At 54.6% G+C, this 25,088-nt stretch overlaps 1 protein-coding gene across 7 annotated transcripts in view; it reads right to left on the bottom strand.

Moving 5' to 3' along the window:
- The window catches only part of PRODH (proline dehydrogenase 1), a 59,782-nt gene extending 37,631 nt beyond the window's left edge, over positions 1-22,151 (bottom strand). The window contains exons 1-13 of one of the 7 annotated variants that reach the window (XR_009251127.1): positions 21,565-22,148; positions 17,005-17,213; positions 11,554-11,588; positions 10,908-11,057; positions 9,372-9,436; positions 9,051-9,167; positions 8,593-8,672; positions 7,772-7,853; positions 6,294-6,386; positions 6,055-6,201; positions 5,103-5,278; positions 3,911-4,009; positions 320-463 (exon numbers count right to left, since the gene is read on the bottom strand). Coding sequence is in view for 5 of the 7 variants with exons in the window: in XM_058693060.1 (XP_058549043.1) it covers positions 1,679-1,754; positions 3,911-4,009; positions 5,103-5,278; positions 6,055-6,201; positions 6,294-6,386; positions 7,772-7,853; positions 8,593-8,672; positions 9,051-9,167; positions 9,372-9,436; positions 10,908-11,057; positions 11,554-11,588; positions 17,005-17,213; positions 21,565-21,855 (1,620 nt within the window). In the remaining 2 variants the exon portion in view is untranslated. The other 6 variants (XM_058693060.1, XR_009251126.1, XM_058693057.1 and 3 more) reach the window with 6 other exon arrangements.
- Between the last annotated feature and the right edge of the window lie 2,937 nt (positions 22,152-25,088).

The raw sequence follows: 25,088 nt of genomic DNA, 5'->3' as shown, positions 1-25,088 counted from the left end.
TAGCCTGGGTCCTCCTCACACACACCCAGGCTGCAGGCCAGCAGTGTGCTTCCCTGTCTCCAGGGTCCCCCTCTTCTCACTGTCTCAGGCCCCTCACTCCTAGAGCATTGAGGACATCTCACCCCGGCCCTCCACATGAGGATCATCCTCCAGAGGTCCTCTCCCTCTTTCTGTCAGAGTGGTTCCAATGTGGGGGCCACCTACTCTAAAGCAGGCCATGGTCTCTACCATGTGGCCCCGGTCTCCAGCTTAAGTATCTCTGTCCCTCACTGGAGCATGAACCCTGTGAGAGCAGGGCTGCCACCACGTTGCTGCCCACCTGACTGGCAGTGGTGGGGACATTCATGTGGTTCCTGCAGAAGTGGCTGCTGACCCCTCTCCACCCGCTAGGCCATGTGACTGCAGCTTCTCCCAGCAGGCAAGGTTCTCCACCTGGCTTCTGAGCTAGGCCTCCTGACTTCCTCTGGCCAAAAAGAGAAGAACAAATGTGATGTGGGCAAAGGCTTGCCCTCTCAGGGCTTCTGGAAGCCTGAGACCACCATGTGGCAAAGCCTGCACTGGCCTATAGGAAACTAGATGTGATGCAGTCCCTTTGCTGCCCCAGCCATGAATGAAGCCATTTAGGTCCAGTCAGGCCTTAGCTGACCACAGATACAAGTCAGATCTCGGGGCAGGGCCAGCAGAAGCAGTCCCCAGCTGAACCCAGCCAACACTGCTGGCCCACAGAACATGCTGTTGTCCAGGCCTCTTGAGTTCTGGGTTGGCTTGCCACTCAGCCAAAGCTTACACAGGCTGTCTGAGCTCCCTGATGTGGCATCAGAGACCCACACTACTTCGTCAGGGAAAGTAAGCCCAAGCTGCCATGGGCTCCCCAGCTCCCAGTGCAGGAACACAGAATCATGTCCTGCAGGAGCCAAGCCTTCTCCATGATAGTATTTGTGGAGCGTGGCACGGGCCCTGGGGGCTATGAGAAAGGAGAGCGCACTCAGCTGGCACTTCAGACAAAGGAAGCCACGTCCAGGGCAGGAGCCTCCCTGGCTAAGATGCTGAGAACAGGCTTATTCTCGGCGGGAAGATTCAGAAAGCAGAAGAGAGGAAGCCCTTCTGAGGGCAGGTTATACCTTTAGAACTTTCACTCTTTTCTGTCTAGCTGGTGAGTGACCTACCTGTGACCCCTACCTAAAATGGGAGTGGTCAGGCAAAGCCTGCTGGGCTCATAACTGAAACCTAAGAAGATGCCACTTGTACATCACTGACCCTGTGGGCCTGCCACTTGTGTAGGGGTGCAGGTTCCCAAGTGCCAGGCCAGGGGCACAGGGAGGCTCTTTGTATACATCATCTAGTGGATGATCAAGTTTCCATCACGGAGTAACAGAATATTTTTTAAGTCTAAGAGAAAACCAGGTTTTAAGATTTGCCACTTAAACCATCTGTTTTAAAAGTCAAACCAGAATTTTTTTTCTTTTTTTTTCACCAAGCACAAAAGGTACCCCTGGCTCTCTGACATCCAGTCACAAGGCTAGGGCATCCAAGGCAGTAAATGAGCAGCTGGGAAGTCCCCAGGGATGGAGGGAAGAAGGTGGAGCAGTCCTGTCTAGCTAGGACTCCACTCAGCCCCTCACCAATCCCACAGATACAGCCAGACCCTGATCCTGGCAGGGACTCTCAGGAGGGAGACTTACCACAGTCTATACTCGGCCTGGGTGGCACTGGTGGCCTCAGCACTCACATCCCCACCCTGATAGCTGCAACTGCTGTGCATTAGAAATCATGGTTTTCACTAACGGGAAAACATGCTCAGCATCACTCATCATCAGGGAAATATAAATCAAAACCACAATGAGGCACCACCTCACACCTGTCAGAATGGCTAAAATTAACAACTCAGAAAACAACAGATGTTGGTGAGGATGTGGAGAAAGGGGAACCCTCTTGCACTGCCAGTGGGAATGCAAAGTGGTGCAGCCACTCTGGAAGACAGTATGCAGGTGTCTCAAAAAATTAAAAATAGAACTACCCTAGGGATGCCTGGGTGACTCAGTAGGTTGAGCATCTGACTCTTCATTTCAGCTGAGGTCATGATCTCAGAGTTCATGGGATCGAGCCTGCTTGAGATTCTCTCTCCCTCTCTCCCCCCTCAATCTCAAACAAACATTTAAAAAATAGAGCTAGCTACCTACAATCCAGCAATTACACTACTATGTATTTATCCAAAGGATACAAAAATTCAGATTTGAAGGGGAACATGCACCCCAATGTTTATGACAGCACTATCAACAATAGCCAAATTATTGAAAAAGCCCAAATGTCCAACTGACGAATGGATAAAGAAGATATGGTGTGTATGTATGTATGTATGTATGTATATATGTATGTATATTATATATATATACACATACATACACACACAATGGAATATTGGCGACCAAAAAGAATGAAATCTTGCCATTTGCAACAATGTGGATAGAACTAGAATATATTATGCTAAGCAAAATAAGTCAGAGAAAGACATATCATGATTTCACTCATAAGTGGAATTTAAGTAACAGATGAACATAGTGGAAGGTAAGAAAAAATAAGAAAAACAGAGGGAGACAGTCCGTAAGAGACTCTTAAATACAGAGAACAAACTGAGGGTTGCTGGAGGGGAGTGGGTTGGGGGAATGGGCTAAATGGATGATGGGCATTAAGGAGGACACTTGTGATGAGCCCTGGGTGTCCTATGTAAGTGATGAATCACTAAATTCTCCTGAAACGAGTATTATATGTTAAATCACTTGGATTTAAATAAAATTTTAAAAAAATAATAGTTTTCAGCTGCAATTTTAGGCTGTGAAAAAGCAGTGCCATCACAAGCAGAGAATAAGCACTGCTTCACCAAATGGGTGTAGAGTGACCAGAGTCAGCTTGTCAGGCAGCTGGCTGTGCCGTGCCTTGGCTGTTCATTCACTGCTTCTTCTGGAAGCCCTGCTTGGCCACAATTTGGCTGCCCTGCTTTGCTCTTGGAAAAGGCGAGAGCCACCAAGACCGCTGCCACCAAGCCCCAGCCTGTAGAGGCCACCGTGCTGTCGGGCCTCAAGCCCAGGAAGGTGGAGACTGGGGAGCAGGAGTGGCTAGGACCCCTCATGTGGTGCTCCTTGGGTTAAGATAGAAAACACAAAAACATGGTGATAACACTGGAATATTTAAGAATTTACTTCATGGGGCACCTGGGTGACTTGGTTGAGTGTCCGACTTTGGCTCAGGTCATGATTTCTGTGGTTCACAAGTTCGAGCCCCGTGTTCGGCTCTGTGCTGACACCTCAGAACCTGGAGCCTGATTCACAGTCTGTGTGTCTCCCTCTTTCTATGCCCCTCCCCCCTCTCATGCTCTCTCTGTCTCTCTCAAAAATTTAAAAACATTAAAAAAAATTTTTTTTAATTTACTTCACCTTATTCCTATATCAGACTTGCATGGATTCTACCAAAGTTTTGCCCCACAAGACACACACTTAAAGAGAAAACAGACTATATTAAGTTCCAAATGCAGTTTAAAATGTTAAGAGTAACTATTTATAAATAAGATGATATGCTGGAGGCCTCCTGAGGGGATCTGACATTGCACACTGTATTTGTGCATTTCAGCAAGCTATTTAAATCACCTAATGAAATTTAATTTCTGATTTGAAATTTCAATAAGTCAGGTATTAATTTTTAAAAACCCAAGTCACTGCAAATAGCCTTTTTGCTACTGCAGTGCCAATGGCCAGCTGGACCTGGGGAGACAGGAAGCTGGCAGGACACTAAAGGTGCCACTCTAGCTCATCCCACAGACATCACCCCTAAATGCCACCGCTCTGCATAGCTTCCACACCACTCATCCCAAGCCCTCCCTCGCTAAGAACACCAGACAGCTGAAGGGGGTGCCTACCTGTGCAGCGTGAAGCGAACTGTGTCCTCATTGTGAGAGGCCACCATCACTTTGGCCTTGGCATTGTGCTTCAGCTCCTCCAGGACATAATTGAGGCACCTAAAGGGAGTGCCACGTAAGCCCCAGCCTGTAGAGGCCACAAGCAGGCCCATGGCTGTCCAGCGAGCCCACTCCAAGTGTGGCCATGGTAATGGGACCAAGGCTGTACTTGTCATTCCTCAACACCTCGTAGGTAAGAAAGAAAACGTGAGCAGTACCTGGGGCTAGACATTCAAAAGGAGACTACCTGGGACACAGTGCACTCAGGACAGATGGAGCTTTGCTTCCAGAAGGGGTCCATAAGGAAACTGAAGCCTCCCTGAGCATAGAGAGTGTGAGGGTTCTGCCATCTGGCAGTGATGGTGTGTGTCCTTATGACCATTTCCAGGAACATGTGACAACTATGTCTTTGCCCGTGAGTACAGGAGACAGGGGCAAAGTGTGCTATGAGTCACTACTGTAATGGCCTGACAGCAAACCACCAAAAGCTCACAAAGATGGGCACTCTGCTGGCTGTTGGGTTAACACTGTGGGCTGGCACGCTGACACAGGAGGATCCAAATACATGTTACATGGAAAAGCAAGGGCACAGGACTGAATGCATAATGCCAAAGCAGATGTGGGTATACCCATGGCACACTTGGATACTCCCAGAAACCAGGGCACTGCCAGGGAGGGAGCGGGAGCCAAGGCACTCAGGGTCTATTTGTGACACACACACACACACACACACACACACACACACACACACACACACACACAAACCTCACAAAGAAAAAGCATGGGATCTGCATGCAAGGCAGGAGGGCTGCTCAGGGATCTCTTGTCCTAAGTGTCAACAAGAGCTGGCTGGGGGACCTGGGCCAGTTTAGTTTTATTCAGTAGACTTTTCTGTACTAAAAATCCACCTTAAAAGTTTTTAGAAAGGGTAAAACAAAAGCTGAGGATTCAAAAAATAAATAAAAAGCAGAGAAGATAATCAGCTCTGGTCTCAGGACAGAAGTCTTGCTCCTACAGAGGCTTCTGACACACTGGGCTGCTCCACAGTCAGACAGGGGTCACATCAGGTCACTTCTACCACCCCTGCCCTATTTTGTCATTCCCCTCCCCAGGAAGCCACGAGGCCCCCAGGGGCCAAGAAGGGCTGGCGCACCTGTGATACATGGCATGAGTGGCTTCGTACGTAGGGTTAATGGGGTCCTCATAGCCAATCTCCGCGGCACGGGCGCGTTCCTGGGCCATATATGCACCCCGCACCAGCTTGGCCCCAAAGCACCAGCCCTCACGGCGAGCCAGCTCCACATCCAGGGTGATGTTGTCATAGGCGTCCTGTGGGACCAGGGCCAAAAGTTGCTGCTGACCAGGATGGGGCCCTCTCCAGCCTGTGTCCCCTGAGGCCCAGGTGCCCAGGGAAGCAGGGAGACAAGTGTGAGTGAGGAAGGCCCTCCAACCTCCATCTCTAAGAAATGGTGACTCCTCAGTGTGGCCTGAGGACAACTTTGTTGGGGGACAGACTAGGTGCCAGCAGCCACGGTATTCTCCGGAGTCTTCTCAAGCTGACTCAGGGGCAAGGGATGCTGCCCCATCCACCCACCCACTTCCCCCAGCCCTAGAGCCTTGACACCCATCCCACACCATCTCCTCCAAATACCTGGCTGGTCCCAGAGCAGCCCAGCCCAGGTCTGTGCTCAGCGACCCCACCCTCAAGCACCCTGGGCTCCCTGAGGTACATGCAAGTCTCTTTGTGGGAAGGGGACCAGAGATTTCATCTGATCCTCAGAGGGACCCAAACTAAAAAATGGCAGGAAATAAAAATAGCAGGAAAAAACTTACTCATGAGGCCTTCAAATTTTAGGGATTAAGGCACATGAAGCAGACTGCAAAAAGCCTCCTTCTTCATCTTCCTTCTACCCCTTCAAAACCCTGTCTGGGATCTGAGGCCCAGAGAAGGGCCAGCACACAGCCGGTAACAGAGTCCTGGGGCCTTTCCTCCCACTCAGAGGCTGGCACACTCAGGCAGCGGCCTCTCCCAGCACAGGACTCAAGTGAGGGGCATCACCTGCAGACCGGTGGCGGAGGTGGGGGGCAGTAGGCAGGGGCCATACCTTGAGGTAGCACTGGTATGTGTTGAAGATGAGCGGCTTCTCTATGTTGAACTTGCGCTGCATTTCCAGTGTCAGGCGGCTGATGGCTGGCTGGAAGTAGGTCTGCTCGGCATCCACCATCAGCCGCACGCCCACCTCGGTGGCTTTCTGAGAAGTACAGGGTGGGACAGAAGGTTTGACTGGGATCAAGTGAGACAGGTGCCCCCCACCCTCTCTGGGCACATCCCAGGGTCCTCGACCTTGGCCAGGATGTCCATTCTTTGCAGCATCCTCGTCATCTGCCGCTCTTCCTCCTCAGTGAACTGTGACAGGAGAGGCTCCAGCTGTCCTGTCTGGGGCAGCATATGGTCAGGCCACAGCAGGGCTCCAAGCTCCCACCTCTCAAAGCCACAGCTCCCTCTGCCTGAGGGCACCCACCTGCCTCCATGTGCAGGTCCTACCAATACCCCAGGACCAGCAAAGGCTATCCCATCCCCTGCCTTGGTCACATGGTACCCCAGAAACTTGCTGCCAGCCAGCACCCTCTGACTCACAGAGCTAGCTGCCCCAGGTCACACCTACACCCAAGGTGTCTGCTCCCACACAAGGGTGAGGGTCCATCCGATCACCCAGAAGGACTCAGCCCCTAGCAGAGAGAGGGATCGGAGAAAGAGTGGTGGCTACAAGCAGGAGGGAAAAGTTGCAGTAGACAGACAACACAGAGCGGGGACAGAGGCACCCTCTCCAGACAGTGGTGGCCTTCAGGGAGCTGGCAGGTCAGCAGAAAGCTGGTGCTCAGCAGCTGGGGTGGGGGTGGGGGTGGGGGTGGGTTTGTGGGTGGGGAGCACCTACCCTGGAGGCCTGTGCAGCCCTGGGCCCTCTGCTAGCCCCAAATGCCCACTAACACTGCCTGGGGCGCTCTCAGTGGGGCCTCAAGCATGCCCTTCCATTGGCCCTCGGTGTCCTAGCTTGGGGACTGAGCCCTCCATCGGCTGGGGCTGGATATTCGTGGAAGGCAGTATCTGTGGGATGTTTTCCCAAGGGACTTCTGCTGCTTTCCATCCCAGCTCAGGGGTGGTTTCAAACAGGGCACAAATTCCAGGCACCTCCCACAGGCAGGATGGGGCGGCTGGGCGGGGTGGGGGTGGGGGTCTCATTCCTCTCCCCCTGAACATAGGCTGGCCTAGTAACTCGCTTTTAACAAACAGAACTGGGCATAAGTGATGCTGTGGGACATCTGGAGGTAGGTAATAATGCTTCCGCCTGGCTCTCAGGGGACACTCAACCTAGGAACCCAGCCACCACATGGTAAGGAAGCCCTGGCCCACAGCCAGAGTCTGTGTGACTGTGTGAGTGGGGACCCACAATGACCCCAGCTCCCACCACCCTCTGAGAACCGCAAGGGAGACCTTGAGCTAGAACCACCCAAGCTGAGCCCTGTCCTTCCAGAACTGTGACGTGGGATAATATGATTACTGCCATTTCAGGCCAGTAATCATATTAGGTTTGGGGTGACCTGACATGCAAGGAGAGAGGACACAGGTCTCTCTCCCCTTCTGTGGGGCACTCATGGATCTGTCCTCTTCCTCCAGACCACAGGGGCGTTACGCAGCCAGGAAGGACTCTGGTTTCATCCAGCTGCGACCCCAGCTGCTGCCTCAGGGAAAGCAACAGGGAACATTTCCCTTCTCAGCCTTGTGCCCCTGTGAGACAGGGTGAGGGGGCGAGGGGTCATCACCTGCATGTTAGGGACCACCAGGTGCTTAGAGAGCTCAGTCCTGCTGTCGATGAGGCTGCTCCAGTCCAGTAGGTCCAGAGTGCTGTGGAAGAAGCTGCATCAGCACATGGGTGCTAGGATCTGTGGGGGGGCCGAGGCCCCAACCAGCCCATTCCTTAAAAGAGCATCCCAAGCCCAACCCCCACAAAACTTACCTCAGCTTTCAGTTTCAAAGGACAGACAAAATGTTAACATCATCCTCTGTTTACAAAATGGAAACCAAAACCAGAACATTCTTGCGTCAGGGTGGTGGCAGCTATAAAAACCCAGGGAGAACACCAAGAACACCACGAGCCATGTCAGGCTTGGGAAAGAGCCAAACACGGGAGGCCAGGAAGGAGGCAGACCCTGCACGTAAGGGGACACCCTCTGCCAGTCCGGGGAACCTGGTGACCTCAGGTCCAGCCCCCAGGTCTCTCAGGATGAGGCATGGGCCCCTCCAGGATCTCAGCTGCCCTGACCCTCCACCTACCTGCCGTGTGGGTCCCAGGAAGGGCTGAGTGTGGCACCCTCATGCTAGGACCTGAATAATTCTGTGAGCAACCCTGCCGGTTGTTGTCTAAGCTAGCCCTGGGCTAGCTGCAGCCCCAGCCCCCAGGACTCCAGACTCCCTGTCAACTCCTGCTGTATGTGTCAGGGAACAGGTCCTTCAGCATTGTCACCCCAGGCCCATGCTCTTCAGGAGGGCAATCAGGACTGGGAGAAGCCATTGCGGCTCAGCTGGAACCATGGCTGAACCAGAGCATACACTCCCAAATTCCCAGCTAGGGGGCTACTCTTACCCAGACACGCCCAAGGTCTCCGCAGTGAACCAGCTCTCAATCTCCGTCCTGGATGCGATGCCCATCTTTGCCACACTTTCCTTGAGAAGTGAGAAGGTGGCATTCCCATGGACGTGCCCCAGCCCCATTCACTAACATTTCCTGTTTCCCTGAACATTTGTGTTGCTCTTTTGACTTTATTACACAATTAGCGAGAACAAGATAGTTTTGGCCTGTGTTTCTGTTCCATAGACAGGTCTATTCCTACCTGTCCCTGATGCCCCTTCCCAAACCCAAAGCCAGCACTCAGCCATGTGCAGGGCAAGTACCCCCCTCCCTAAATGCTGCTGCCCAGCATGTCCTCAACCTCTGGGAACCCACCTCAAACACTGCCTGGCGAGATCCCCCCCAGGCAGGGCTCCTTCCCAAGCCCCCACTGTGTCCACCCACTCATACCCACGAGGGCAGGGCTGTCCCACCTGTAGCACTGCCACCTCCAGCTTCATGTCCATGGCAGCCAGCCCAGCCTTCCCTTGCTCTGCAGCCATTTGGTGAAAGAATCGTCTCCACTTGGTCAGCACGTCTGAGAACTGCAGCTGCAAGTGCAGGCCTGAGGCACCGGCTCTGGCACATGCCCAGCTCCCTGCCCCCAGGGAGCATAGCTCCAGGCCCCCTCCCAGTCTTTCCTGTGTGCCTGGCTCCCAGCACCAAGGTACCAATACATGAGCTTTCACTTACTGCTCATAGCAGCCCCAAGTTCTCACAGACTCTCTCTGCAGGTGGAAGGTTCTGGCACTTACCAGAAACTGGGGTCTCCCCAGTGCGGTGAGCTTGATGGCTGAGAAGCCATCATCACTGGCTCTGCCTGTCAGAAGCCACAGGAATAACCATTAGGGCTCCACAGGGGGATGAGGAGGACCAGAAGCCTGTGCCCAGAGCGTATACCACTCAAGAGTGACAGACATGTGACAGACTGCAAATGGCTGGCGTGGCCCCTCTTCTTATCAGTTACCTACAACATACATGGTACTGGGTCTCCCTGACAGATGGGCCCCCAAGACCACCAGGGAGCCTTGAATGATCCAGTCGCCAAAACTGATGACAGTGCAGTGGGACCAGCAGATCTCTCCCCCCTCCCCCACCCAAGCCTAGCAGGGGCTGCAGCAATGTCTGGGTGGGCTGCCTGCTCCCCAGCATGCATGCCTTACCCTCCCTAGAAGTAGTTCTAGTGACAGCTCAGCAATCTCAGGCTAAGGTGGGTGGCACCAAGGATCCCTGCTGCCCCTGCCCCCAACAGGAGGAGAGAGCCCAGCAAAGAGTCAGATATCCTGGGCTGCTGGCTAACCATTTATAGGCGGAAGGACCATGTTTCTACCAAGCACATAAATGCCCATGTACACAGCTGCTCAGATACCCCACCTTGGAGGTGGGAACAGGCAACTTGGCAAGGTTTGTTGGCCACATGGGCCCAGGAATGCACTGGGCAAAGGAGCCAGTGAGACTGGCCCATTCTGTCCCTGCCTCCATGTCCTCTCCCATGCCACTGGCACCCCAGGCTGCCCGTGGGGGGATTCACAAAACACAGAAATGCCCAGTGAAGCACAGGGTGGAGCACCAAAGGCACTCAACCACACTTGCCTCTCTCCTCCCTTCCAGAAACCCATGACCCATCTTGGCTTCTGTGACCTTTGCTTCAGGCAGAGCAGGCACAGAGGTAAGGAGGCGCACCATGCTCTGGACCCTCTCTGCCTGGCATCTCCCCAGCGCTGATCTCAGAAGGCTGCTTCTGAGTACAACTCACTCCTGCTCCTTCTAGCGTTCAGAAGGTACAGAGCCCACTGATGGAAGGGGGCTCTGTGGCTGGGGCCACATGGTGGGCCGCACTGTGGCTGGGGGGGATGTCCTAAAGAGTAAAGGACTCAGAGGCCCACTTAACTCACCTCCCTTGGCAGGCTCTCCACATAAGGCCAGGCAGGAGGAGTCCTCTGTGGCAACAGCACAGCCATTGGCAAACCCCAGTGCCACATGTGGTGAGGCTCAAGCCCCTGACCTATATGGGGGTGCTGCTCAGCCCACTGACAGCCTTACTGAAGTTCACATCTGGGCACTAGTATCTAGGAAGGGGCAGGAGGTGCTAGGCTCCTTGGGTAGGAGCTGTACTCAGGCGTGACCCCAGTGTGACCTAAGCCCAGCCTATCTTCCCCAGTGTCACCCATGGTCATCCCTCACGACTGTCTAAGCCCCAGGCAAGTGCTCTAGCCTGGCCTTGCTTTCACCCACCAGCATCTCTACACAAAGAGGTTGAGCCTCCCTGGCAGATGTACAGCCGGCCCCACCTGAAGCCTCAATGCAGCGCAAGAACGTCTCCATGTGGCTGTCACACTTGGCTTCATTGGCATAGAAGTAGGTGCGGGCACTGATGACACCATCCCTGCGGTCTCCAAAGGCCCGGTGGGCCTGGTACTGCTTCTCCCTCTTACTTGTACCTGGAGGGATGGGCACATGGCCTGAGCACACACAGGCTCTGTGCTGTGCTCTGGCTCCCACCCCACTCTAGGCAAACATGGGGCTTCCCCTGCATCCAGCAGGACCTGCCCATGGCCCACAGCCCTCTTCCCTCAGGACAGGCTCCTTAGCAGCCACAGCCCCCCTCCACTGTGCTGCCCACCACTCCCTGCACCTATACTCAGTGTTCCTTCCCCCGGGCCAAATCCTAGTCACATGGCAAACTCGGGCCAAAAGGCAGAACCCAGACCCACTTAGGACAAGGGGATGAGGACCCCTGGGAAGGCCCTGAGGATGTCAGCAGATCTGGAGCAATGGCCTGGGTGCACACAGGGAGAAGCCACATAGGCACAGGGAGGAGCCTTGGCCCCAAGTCTTGCCTGTGCCCTTGAACCCAGGTCTCCCAAGTAGGGGTGGTGAGGGTGAGGGGGGCAGGTGGTGAAAGTATTTGTTCCTGAATGGCCTCCTCATACTCACCACTGCCCTCCCTCTCTACAGCCGATGTACAGGACCTGTGGGAAGGAACAAGAGGGTGAGGGTGGGTCACACCACCTCAGGCTGCAAGTGACAAGCACGTATTCCCTTTGAGCAAGCAGAGGTGAGAGGAAGCCAGGGGTGGAGTCCTGAACCTGACCTGACATGGCGGACTGTACAGGAATAGCTGGGTTAGCCTGGGCAGGTAAGAGTGACTCAGGTGCCCCACCCACCTCCTTACCCACCCCAGGCCTGCAGGGTCACCTCCCCTGAGCAGGGCAGGGCAGCAGCCTCACAGACCAACTTGGCCTACAAGCTCTACACCCTGGAGAAGGCTCAGATTCCTCCTGGGTAGGTGAGGAGTGAATAAAACTAGCTGATAGCCCAAGGCAAAGAGGAGGTGCTTGATGAAAGCTAGCTATGGGGGCAGACAGAGCCTCAGGGCCAGCCAGGACTGATAAGGAACAGAGCCCGACAACTACCAAAGTACAAAATTCCCAAAGCTGAGGAATGAGGCAGCTTGCTCTGCCCTAAGCCCCCTGCATCCAGGCACCTCCAACCACCAGGAACCCCAGGCCAGGCTCTGGGCTCCTGCCCAGGTGCACAGCTAGCCCCACCTCCAGCCACTGCCTGCCAGCGCCCTGCTTCAGTCTTGCCCCTTAGGTGTATCTTCTAACCAGTAATCAGAATTTTTCTTTTAAAATGCAAGCCCTCCCCTGGCCTCCCATCACAAGGGAATAACACCCCCCCAGTTCTCATGAGGACAGATCAGTGAGGCCAGTCTGAGAACATGGTTGCCTCTGCCCACCCTCAGGCCTCCCTGCAGTCCCTTGGCCATGCCCTCACCACCCCTGCCTGGTCTGCCCCCACCCAGGTGCCCCCTCACCCAGAATGCCTGCCAGAATCACAACAGACACCATCCCCCTCTCAGTGGCTATGACGTCTGGGACAGCAAATGTCATGGCTAAGCCTACTCAGATGAAGGAGCCGCTCACCATTACTGTCCTGGAGTGGCATTCGAGCAGCTTTGTCCATCATCTGACTTTGTATGTAAAGCCTCTTAAATCAGTTCCCACAGAAAGAGTGCAGCTGAAGCCCTGTGGCTTATCTGGTGAACTCCTAAATGCTCAGACCCCTGGGGGCCCCTGAAGTTCTGCCCATACTTCACAGGAAAAGGACAGTGTTTTCCCCATCCCCCACCCCCACCCCCTGCGCTGGGGCACTTGAGACAGAGGTAAAGCCAGCGAAGCCACAGAAAGCTAATTGCACCTGTGGTAGCCTCAAGCTGAATCAAAGGTCTAAGGCAGCTTTTGACCTCCCTGCTCCTGCACCCAAGGGCTGCCAGCCGCCTTCCAGGGAGCCCTCCCTTTTAGACCCTGGTTCCTGTGTAACCTCAGGGCCCATATCTGGCAACTGTGAGCCAGGATGCCCAGGTCAGGACCCGGGAGTCCCAGTAGCTGGGACAGTTTACAGGGGCCGCGCACATGGCTGCACAGCCCATAAGACCCCCACCTGGGAACAGGGGACAAGAGCCACTTCATGCCAACTAGACATATGTGCTTGACATACAGAAGAGGGTGAGGTGTGCCTGTGTGACAATATCTGACTCAGTAACATAAGGGAGGGGGTCAGCCCCACACACAACATCCCCACTGGGAATAAGGAGCACCTGTAAGACCAGCCCCAAGCTGTGGTCCAGGTACAACCAGGCAAATAGCATGACTCAGGACCCACCATCTGCACTAAGGCTTGGGTCTAACCAGCAAGGACGATGGCTGCTGGGGACTCGGGCCTTCTCTGTAACCACACAGCCCATGGCTCAGGGAAACACAATATTCACCTTCAAGGTCCCTGCATTCTAGGTAGGCTGCATTCTTTCACACGGGCCCCCAGGGACCCAGCGCTGTGTAAGGTGCCCACTCAACATTTCCACAGCTGGCCTACCCACCCTCCAAGCCCCAGCCAGCCTCCAAAGGGTGTGGGCCACTCCCATCCTCACTGCCAGTAGGTTCAGTGGCAGGAAAGCAGTCAGTCTGTGCTATTTCCATCCATGAACCTTCTGGGCACAAACCAGAGGGGAAGCACTTTAGAAATGGACTGAGCAGAGGAACTGGGTCAGCTGCACAACCATGTGGTCAGGGGGACAGCGGCCTGTCTCTGAGCAGATGGCACTGAGAAGGATCAGGGTCACACTGTCAACCAGACCTGGTGGGTGGGTCACAAGAAGACAAAGATGGCAGCTGCCAGGTGCAGTGGAAGGGAGGAGGGTCACGTGACTGGCAAGGACCGAAGAGACCACCCAGTGCAAGCACGCGCACACATATGCACGGCCCAGGATGTGAAAGAGGGAAGAGAATGCGCCGAGGGGCAGAGGGCAGAAGAAGATGAATACAAGTGGCCCAGGGGGTTGAAGAGGCAGTAGGGAGGCCCTGACCATCTCTTGGCTACCTCCAAGCTCAGCTCACTACACTGGGTGATGTGTTGACTGGACGCCTTTTAGAAAAAAGCAGAAAGTGAGGGGAATAAGGTAGCAGGAAGGAGTGAAGCACAGACAAGCCCAGTGGAGCTCATTCCTGCCTGCACATCCACATCCCTAGCCCCTCAGACCCTGGCTCCAGGCAGCACCTGAGTGTTCTGCGCACACCAGTCCTATAGAGCTGCCCCTACCTTGGGGCTCCACTGCCAGCCAGTCCTGTGTCTGCACGGGCAAGACAGGCACACCTGCCATCCACACTATCCCCAGATGTCCTCGTCATAGTCAATCATCAGGAGGTACACTTTCCCTATCCCCACAGCTCTCAGCCTACTGGGGAGACCCTCTGGGGCTCCTGCCTTCTACCAGGTGTTCTGAGAAACACCGTCCCGCCCCTGCCCTATGTGGCTACTCTCTCCCTCTGCCACCTGTAGCCTCCTACCTCCTGCTTCTTGCCCAGGGATCCCTTCCAGGGTCTCCTCCTCAGAACTTCAGGAGGCCTGCTGGGCCTCCTGTGCATTCAGACACTTCTATCCTTTCTGTGCCTCACATGGTTATGCCCACAGCAGGCCCAGCACCACCTGTACCCTTCCTACTCCAACCCCTGTGAGCTTAATTTGGGGTAGTGGCCTCTATATCACTCCCCAGAGCAGGGTCTATGTGCCTCGTGACAGGATTAGCAAAACAGACCTCTGGGCCCCACCAGGACACAGAAGTAGGTCTCTGCATGGGGGGCTGCGTGGATGAAGGCTGCACGGTAGGAGTCACTCTTGACTAAACACCCAGGAAGCCAGGCAGGCAACTTGACAGTATAGATGTTCAACCAGCACCCACAAGCCTGGTTCTGTCACCCTGGTCCAGGCCTCTCCAAAGGCACATGCCTGGCAGCAGACCTGGGCATGAGTGGACACCTGCCACTGGCATCAGACGGTGGGCACCATGTTAGGATGGGAGGGACCACCACTCACATCCCAAAGCCCACCAAGCAGGGCTGCTACATCATGATGGGTATCAACAGCAGCATGGCCCAGGGGCACAGGTTCCTTGGCTCCAGGACAGGGCAAGGCCAGCCCACATCCCAATGCTCCCCCTGCAGGACAGGAAGGAAGCCAGCCAGATCACCCTAGGAAAGAAGTCTTTTCACACCAGAGGGAGAAAATTCTATTGTGAAATCACTCTGCCCTCAACTTAGACACAGCGGGAACACAGAGTCCCTTAGTTATTCAACAGGCAGCCTCACTGAAGGCTGCAGCCCCAGGCCACAGTGAGGAACACAAAGAGGGGTGCCAAACTGGAGAACCCTGCCTTTAAGACAGCAAATGGCTAGACAGGGGCTGGGCTCCCCAGGCCAATCCTCTGCTGCTGTTGCTGCTTGGCTTGGACATTCCGTTCCCAGGGCAGGAGCTTCATGTGATGCCTTTCCCTCCCCTCCCCTCCTGTCCCCATGCCAGAGCAAACACCCCAGCGTGCGACAGGGCAGGTTACTCAGCAGGCCTGTCTCGAGCCTCACGTGGTCAGGCACAGCTGCTATCAGAACTAAGGGTCCCAAATGCAAGCAAGGGCCTGGCATGAAGGGGTGCATGTATCAGCACAGGAACCAGTCATTTTGCACAGAAAGGGCTGGTCTTGCCAGGATCTACTGTGAGGCCACCTCTCCCGGAAGCAGAGGGTGACCTTGTCCTCTAAATTTTTTTCTGTGGCCCAGAAATGTAGGTCAGGGAGGTACGCATCTGCCCCTATACCCACTGCCCAGAGAACAGGTCCTACAGCAAGTTGGTGATCTCAGGAGGAGACCCCAGGCCAGCCCGTCACACTGCTCCTGGCTGCACATTCCCTTCTTGGACCCCTGGGTAGGCACCAGGCTTGACAAGCTCCATACTTACCAGGCAGGGCCCACCTGCTAATTAGAAAATCCTCCCAAGAGCTAGGCAAGGGTTGGGCAGTGGTACCTGTCCAACAGGTTAGCAATGCCTCAGAAGAAATGCTTTAGTAGAACAGAAAGGCAGAGCACCTCCTACATCAGGGTCAGAAAACGGTTTTTGTAAACGGTCAGGTAGCTTCTATCTTCAGCCTTGTGGGCCATATGGCATCTGTCACAGCTACTCAACTCTGTTCCTCTAGGTCAAAAGTGATTTGAATTTCATATACTTTGTTTTCAAATGTTTATTTTTGAGAGAGACAGAGAGAGAAAGAGAGAGAGACAGAGCATGAGTAGGGAAGGAACAGAGAGAGAGGAAGACACAGAATCCAAAGCAGCTCCAGGCTCTGAGCTGTCAGCACAGAGCCTGCCACGGATCTTGAACTCATGAACTGTGAGATCATGACCTGAGCCGAAGCTGGACGCTTAATCGACTGAGCCACCCAGGCGCCCCGAATTTCACATACCTTTAAAGTGTCACAAAATAGGGGCGCCTGGGTGGCTCAGTCAGTTGACCATCCGACTTCTGCTCAGGTCATGATCTCACAGCTCATGAGTTCAAGCCCCACGTCAGGCTCTGTGCTGACAGCTTGAAGCCTGGAGCCTGCTTCGGATTCTGTGTCTCCCTCTCTCTCTGCCCCTAACCCACTCGCATTCTGTCTCTGTCGGTCTCAAAAACAAATAAACATTAAAAAAAAAATTTTTTTTAAGTGTCACAAAATAGTATTCTTGTTTTCTTCCAACCGTTTAAAAAAGCAACAACCAATCTCACTTTGCAAATCACACAAAACCAGGCAGGCCAGCCACATTGGGCTGTGGATCATGGTTTGCCAACCCCTATCCCTGCCCCTCCTCTAGGCTTGTGAAGGCAAGACCTTTTGTGAAAGCCCAGAGCTGTCATCCTCACAGAGCAAAAAATACAAGAACCCCAGGCAGAACACAGGAGGGCCACTGGTAAGCAGACTGACCAAGCCCTCCTATCCTTGGGGACCTCCTCCCAGCCCAGCCCCAGGTGGCCCCAGGATGCTTTGGGGTTACAACCCAATGCCCAGGCAGGCCTTACTCCATCTCCTTGTGCTCCGCCTCCTGGGGGCTCAGATCCTCCTCCACCCCGTAGTCCAGGATGGAGCCCACGCCAAAGGCCCTGTTGTGCTGGATCAGGGGCCGGATGGACTCCTGGTCCTCACCAGCCACAAACTGCCCATAGAAGGTCATCTTCATCAGCTTGTCAAACAGCCTTTGCCCCAGAAGTCTCCTGGTGAGATGGAGCAGCTGAAAGGTAGAGGGAAAGGGCTGTCCTGGCTGCCTGGCCTCCCCCATCCCAGCAGGACACCCCTGCTTCCCCACCCACTTTGCTCCAACCATAAAGCCTTGACACACATCTCCCAAAGTCAAACACAACTCAGGGCCTTGATGTAACTGTGGACACCACCGGAAGCAGCTTGCCTCTCCACTTGTAGCTACTGTCAATCTACTCATCATGCAGGGCAGAGGTCCCAGCGCCGCCCCCACGGCCACTCACACTTCTCTGCCCTGCACACTCACGGGTGACCCAAGCGGCACATAGCAGTGCCAGACTATCATTTGGTGGATAAAGAAATGAATAGCAGGTCTCTCTGGGAATAGCAGTGGGTGTGTTCATAACATCCTCTGTCTTCATACCTCAGTGGGTTATGCCAGGTAGGAGGATTCGGTGCAACTTTCTAGCAGGCAAGCACCCAGATTTTTTAATATTTTGTTCACTGCTTATTCCCAGTCCCTAAAACAGTGTCTGGCAAGGGGCCGGCCCTCTAGTAGTTACTGAGCAGATGAACACATGCTAAATTCAGAAGGAGTCTGACTTCAACTGGAGCAAACATTAGGCGAATAATAAGCCAGGTGGCCTTCTACGAAGTACACAGTCATCCAGGGCCACAGCAGACCGACAGCTAGAGTGGACATGCCCCTGAAGAAGACAGTTGCCCATAAAGCACTCAGCTCCTCTAATCACATTTCACCATATCCTCAATTTCTGCCATCCTTTAAACAAAGTCCTGAGTCACTGCTTTGTGCCCAGTACAATTCCAGGCTAAACAAAAGAGAGAAGGAACTCACATCAAGTCGGGAAGAGACCTCGATGGAGCGAGGCACCTTCACGGTGTGATTCAGAACAGGGGGTGAGGGAGTGACTGCCAGACCACGGGTGGGAAATGTTTGCTAACTTAGACCCAGAGAGGGGGGCTTGCCAAGGCTTGGAGGTGGAACGGAGTTCCTGCAGTAAAAATAGCCAGGGCAGGAAGGAGTGAGGACAATGGAGGCCCCTGAGCCTGGAAGGGATGGCTGCTTGGAGGGCACGTCTGCCACCTGTCTGGGAATTCCTATGTGTCCACTATCCCCCTCCACTTATCTCCAAGACAGAAAAAGCCTGAGGTCTGTCAAACCCAATGGATAACAGAACCCCTTTTGTGAGGAACATCTCTTGATTCAGGGCTTCAAGGAACAATCTCTAGTGTAAGCAGAAGTATGAGTAAATCAAACACCTTCATCCCCAAACCAGTCCTGAGCAGCCTCACATTGGCCCAAGTCAAACACACCCTGAATCACAGGCGGGCATTTGGTGGAGATACCTCAGGACCACACCTGAGGTCACCACAGGGCGTCCCAAGGACAAGGGTTTCCAGGCCATCACCTCTGCCTTGCTGCGTCCTCTCTGCAGTCGTGTCTGATTTTATTGCATCTCATTAGGATTTTGTCTGTTTTTTTTTTTAGAAAGAGATACAGAGAGAGAGAAAAAAGGGGTGCAGGGCAGAGAGAGAGAGAAAAAATGGATCTTAAGCAGGATCCGTGCTGGGCAATGTGGGGCTCCATCCCACGACCCTGGGATCATGACCTGAGCCAAAATCAAGAGGCAGACACTCTCAACCGACTGAGCCACCCAGGTGTCCTGCATCTCATTGTTTTTATAAAGAGGATGAGAAACAAAAAATTATAGCGCCAACTCGGGAGAACAGGACAGGGTGTCTTGGCACCATACAGCCTGGGCCAGTGGTCAGGGAGTCCATCGACCAGAGCAGCCTCGCCAGTGGAAAAGCCAGGTCTTGATTATATCAAAAATCACCCTAGTGGCAGGTGGGGCAGAATCTGACACCCCAAAATCATTATATGGCTCTGGGAAACCCCGACATTGTACATATCAGCTCTGAGAACTGTCAGAAACCACCATGTGCAGAAATGGGCCAGTCATCTACTCTTGACCCAGCAAACTTTCCTATACAGGGCCACATAGTAAATAACATAGGCTGTGTGGGCCACACAGTCTCAGTCATAACTATTCAGCTCTGCTGACGAAGCACAAAAGCAGCCACAGCCAATGCTAATAGAAGAAGCAGGAGCAAGGCAGACACTGGAATTTGGCTGGGGGGGGGGGGGGGGGCCCTGGGCTGATAACCTCCCGCACACCCGGCACTTCGCACTGACCAGCTCCTCAGGTGTAGGCGGGGCTCAGAGGGAATGACAGGGAAGGCCAGCCAGGTCACTGAGCCGGTCACTTACCCTCTCACTCTGCCAAAGGGGAGGCCAGCCTACCACAGAAGGTTATGGAACCACATGGGACAGGGCTGGCAGTTTTAAAGCTATCTCCAGAGCAAAGCCGCCCCTTTAAAACCATCCTGGCATCAGGTGCATCCCTGGATGGCACAGCCTGAGATGAGGGTGGCGTCCCCTCTTCTCCAGGTAGGGGCATCCTTCATGGGTTTCGAAACTCACACCAGGAACACATATACTAGCTTTCACTGTAAAAGACTCAAACAGATGTGTGCAGATCAAGAAGGGGTAAAGCCAGTTCTCTGTCCCACAAAGGCCACCATCACCATCCATCCTGTCTCCTTCCCTTTCTGTTACCCTCTTCTGCACTGGCTTATACCCAAGTACAGAAGCTTTGTCATGGAAGACTTGGGTTTTCTAAACTCTTGTCTTCTGGCAAGGAAGGGACAAACTGGGTGCCAAACCAATGCAGCAGCTCCAACTGAGCTCCTGCAGGCTGACACTCCCTGGGAACGGATTTGATGATCCCCCACCCCGCCCCACCGAAGGTACCACACAGACCCACACTGCTCAGCAGGAAGAATTTTCACTGCAGGCCAGAGGACAAGGTAAATGCTGGTTCTGAAGAGCAGCCTACAACCCTGCAGCCTGGTCTCTGCCCCATTTCCTTCCAGCACCAGGCACCGAGGCCACTGGCACCAGTGTGACCCCTAGCAATGTTGTGGTGGAACAGGTCCCACAGGGGGCAGACAGGGCTCCCTGAAGGCACCCCCAGGACACAGGTGGGACAGGAGGGGAGCCTGGGATAAGCCTCCCCACACCTCCAGGTACCTATAGTGGTCCTTGCACTCCAGCACTTTCTGGCACTTGGACAGTGGTCACCCACAGCACCCCCACGGTCTCCAGCTGTGCTGGCTACTCTCTGGCTTTGATCCAAAGGAAGAAAGCTCAGAGAAATCTGGCCTAGATGGCTCCAGCCTTCACTCTCTCCCTTCCAGTCACATGGCAGCAGGCACAGCTCCTGCACCACTTCTGCCCCATGCATCCCAGTCCCACCCAGCAGTCCCATGATGCCCCAACAGCAGGAGCCAGGTCCCTGTCTTTGTCCTCCACGGAGACTTCATGGCCAGCCACTTTCTCCCCTAGTCGTTCCCACCCACCACCCCCGCCCCAGCTGCCTCCTCCCTCCTGACCCCTGCACCTCCAGAACTTGCTGCTCCTTTCTGCCCTTCAGACGCTGGTGCTCCTCAAAGGGTTCTCAACACCTCCACCCCTCACCAGGCTCCTTGAACCCCAAGTGTTCCTTTCTGCCCTCCTCTCCAGTTGGCCTGGGCTCTCCACAGCCACAAATTTGCCTCAGTACATCCACATCTACTGCCAACACAGATGACTTCCAGAAGCCTCCATAACTCCATTTCTGCCCCTTCCACCTCCTTCAGGGACCAAGGGAGGCAGTATGATACCCTCAGCACAGCCTCGCTTGAGAAATCAACACCACCTGCATAAAGAGCCTTCCAGACACTTAGCACCAACATGCACCTTTGCAAACTGTTTCCAGGATCACCCTGAAATAACTGTCATCTCCATACACCCAGACTGACAGTGGCTAAGACGGCGTTCTGCTTTTTACTTCCCCAAAGCCCACACACTTTTCAAAAGTTACTATATTGAAGTAATAAAAGCTGTAGTTAAAGGGGCTTCCCATTTTCCCTCAACACTGTTCGGAGTGGCTGTGTCTGGCGAGCTCCTGAGTCACAGTTTCTGAGAAACCAAGACCCTTCAATACCACCAAGACTCCCTTTTAGGCAACATTTAAAACACTCAATTTTCAGGTGACAACTTTGCATCACCACAAGGAGCATATAGCTTAAAAATTCAGAAACTGGTCTTTGTTTTTAGTTGGTAGTAACTGGTATTAGGAAAATTCACGAAGCTCAAAAGAGAATGCAGGAAACACCTCCCCTTCCTGACTTCCCGGCTACAAGCAATGCTCAAGGCGCTCCCCCGCGTTACAGTGAAACTTCATAACGGATCCCGGAACACGCAGAGGATCCAGCGCGCTCCGCTGCGCACCTACCCACCCACATGCCCACCCGCGCACCTGCTCGTGGTGCGCCAGCAGCGCAGGTGAGGCGCACAAGCGCAACACCAGCAGGCTGCGCGCCAGCTCCCAGCTGCGCCGGCTGCGGTACGCCTCCTGAGTGTTGCCGAAGTCCACGACGGGCAACGGCGGTCGCGCACCTTCGGCCGCCCGGCATCCTGAAGTGGCCTCCCGGCCTGCGGCGGACTGCTCGCGAGCCACGGGCTGCTCGCGAGCCACGGGCGCCGTGGACAGTGGGGCGACGCGGGGAGTGCCGAAGCGCAGCACAGAAACGATGCACCTCAGAGCCATGGCGGGGCGTCCGCAAGCGCCAAGACTGCTTAAGTACGCGCGGCCGGCCCCGCCTCGCCCCGAGCTCAGCCGCGCTCTCTTCTAGAGGCCCCGCCCCAGGACCCGCGCTTTCTCTTCGGGAGGCCCCGCCCGCCCCGCCTTAGGATGCGCGCCTGATGCTGAGCCAAGGCCCTCTCCGATAGACCCCCAGCCACCCAGCGCCCTGAGCCACGCCCCCTTGCCAGGAGGCCCCGCACCGCGCCTCGCGCCGCGTGGGCTCCTGGTGAAGTCCCGTTCCGTCCCGCCCCGCTCCAGGACCCGCGCCTTCCGCCCTAGAAACCCCGCTCCGCACCCTGAGCCGCGCCCTCTCCTGGGGGTCCCCGCCTCCCGCCCTTGAGCCACACCCCCACGTCGTGAGGCCCTGAGTGGCGCCCTCCCCTTGGGAGGCCCCGCCCCAGCCTAGGATCTGAGCCACCTTGCTAGGGAAAGCCCGCCCTGGGCTCCGCGCCGCGTCCTCTCCCCTAGGAGGCCAGACCATTGAGAGTTCCCACATCCGGTACGTTCTGCGGCCGCCTCGGCCACCCAATGGCGCCAAACGCGCTTGAAACCCTCCTTCTCAGCCTGTGGCCACACCCTCAAAGAAGACCCTGCCTTCTTGGATGCCTATTCCCAGCTTCATCTTTCCCGTAAGAGACTCCGCGCCTCCAGGGACTGGATCCGCAACCAAGTGTGCGATTTCTCCCTGAGTTTCCCCGGTCCACATGCTGGCCCTGTGGGTCCGGAGCCCGCGCGTCGGCGCCATCACACACCTGCATACCTGGGCTCTTGCGTGGTCGCTGAGCCTCACGGACTCACAGCTGAGGCCGGGAGGACGTAGAAGCCATTAAGGCTGTAATGTGGTGCCGTTCCTCGCGCGTACAGGGACGTTTAGGAGGCCATCTGGCCTCCTTCCCAGACCTATGGCGTGAGCGGGGGAAGGAGCCCCATTAAGGGCATGCCCAATTCTGTTCCTCTCCCGTCCGTCCAGTCCCACCGCCCACCCAACGTACAGGCATGCACCTCCAGCTTCCTCTTGGAACCGCTGCAGCCCCCACAGTTTCTACCCCCAGCCACCCCTTCAGGCCCTCAGTGCTGCCCTTGGGGCTGATAGCAAAACCATCTGCTTTGCTACCTCTTTAGGGCCTCCCTTCACTCATAAAAGCCTTCCCACCCTCTGCCCCTTTGCTTCCAATCCCTTCCTTCCAACATTGTAGGTGGCCTGCTAATGGAGCCCCAGATATCCTCTCTTGGGAGGGACCTGCCCTGACTGCCAGCCTTAGCACCTTCTTCCCCTTCGTTCACCCCTTGGCCCCTCCTACCTCTCATCAGGACATTCTGGCACCCCCTCAGCTGGGTCTGACTGTGGGTGGCAGCCTCTCTCAGCCTCACTCACCTGGTGCTTCATGCATCTTGGGGCATTGGATTCCCAGAACTATTTGACACTGTTGACATTTAGGGCTGAATAATCCTTTGTTGTGGGGAGAATCTGTGCATTGCAAGATGTTTATCAGCCTCCTTGACCTCTACCCACCCAATGCCTGTAGCATCCTTCCCCCAGACCTTACTAATGTTCCCTGAGGGACACCATCACCACTGCTGTACACTAAGGGAGACTTCCTGAGGCAGTCATGGTTTTTCTACCAGCTCTTGCTCTCATTGGGGCTGAAGAGAAAAAAGGGAGAGACAAAAGGGGCAGGTGAGTCAAGGCCTGGAGGCAGGAACTCAGGGATTCCTACAGCAGCTTAAAAACAACTCACAAGAGTAGGTCAGCGTTGGCAGCTGGCCATGGTCACCAGACTACTTTTCCTTTCACAGATGATCTTCCCTCCTCCTGAAAATCCTTCAGGGGCTCACCACTGCCATCATAGCAAAGCTGCATGGCTGTCTGGCTCATCCACCATCAGCAGCCCTGCCCACACCCACCATACCTCTCTTACCCATGCTGGTCATTTCGCCAGCCCCCCCCCCGCCCCTGAGCTCCAGGCCACTTGAATTCCGCTCTCCGGCACCTGTCCCTCCCCCTGCACCCCAGCCTCCCTACTACTCCTCAGGATCAGCTTGGCAGGCATGTCCCTGGCTGGGCACCGACTTGGCCACAACACCCTCTTCTTACACACATTTTAAACCTTAAAAATAGGGACACCTAGGTGGCTAGTCGGTTGAGTGTCAGACTCTCGAATTAGGCCCAGGTCATGATCCCAGGGTCTTGGCATCAAGCCCTTATGTCAGGCTCTGTGCTGAGCTTGGAGCCTGCTTAACATTCTCCCTCTCCCTCTGCTCCTCTCCCCTGCTCATGCTCTATCTAAAATAAAAAATAAATAAACCTTAAAAATAAAACTGTCCGTTAAAACAAAAATGGGTTTATTCGGGAATCTCAGAGAATTGCAAAACCATAGGCAAGTCTGGAGAACAAAGGAAAGTACTGCTCTTTTATAGAGGAAGGGGGGAATTGGGGAGGAGCTGTTATAAACAAGAAGTCCATTGGAGAAAACTGGGAGTCTGAAGTATACTGGCTCTTCATTGGCTGAGTTGTGACAGTCTCATTGGCGGTCCTGTTGCTGGAGGAAGAGAAAAACCTTTCTCCTGCTAGTGTAGTAAAGCAGCTAAAGTAGTATGGACAGGCAGGGAGCAGCTCCTCCTTTTGGGCATGAGAGCTCCCACTGCTGGCTTCCATTCTCCATTTATAAACGACTTTTCTTTTTATTAATTTTCACACTGGTGACCCTGACTGCTGAGTCCCAGCCACTTGCCATGTTCCCCCACACTGCCTCTTTAATGTGTCTTTATTGAATGAAGGAAAGAAGGAGCATGTGTGGTGTGGGAACTCAGTCTCTAGGCAGGTGGCTGTGGGTTTGAGACCTGTCCTCTGGGCCCTGCCCTGAGCCAGCATCCGGGCTCCTACTTTCCCATGCAGACACCCCTTTGGGGCCACATTCTCTTGTGTGTTGTGCACACCAAACTTCCCAGGCTGCAGTGTTCCCCCAACAGCATCTGTACCCAGGTACCATAAGTGCACCCAGGTTCCCAGCACTCAGCCTCCACCCCAGCTTTATGTGTCAGGAGAAACAGTGCAACTGAGCAGGAGGCACAGTCCTGCCTTGTGGTCAGGTACATGTGCCAATCAATGAACCCAATGCGCCAGTCAGTGTTGCTGCCAGCAAACACGGGGCTGGAGAAGGTGGGAAGAACTGACCCTAACCCTCCCCCACCAAGAG

Source organism: Neofelis nebulosa, chromosome 11, assembly GCF_028018385.1.
Source record: "Neofelis nebulosa isolate mNeoNeb1 chromosome 11, mNeoNeb1.pri, whole genome shotgun sequence".
Lineage (NCBI taxonomy): Eukaryota > Metazoa > Chordata > Mammalia > Carnivora > Felidae > Neofelis > Neofelis nebulosa.
The sequence above is the reverse complement of the archived record's forward strand: the minus strand, read 5'-3'. Positions and strand labels throughout refer to the sequence as shown.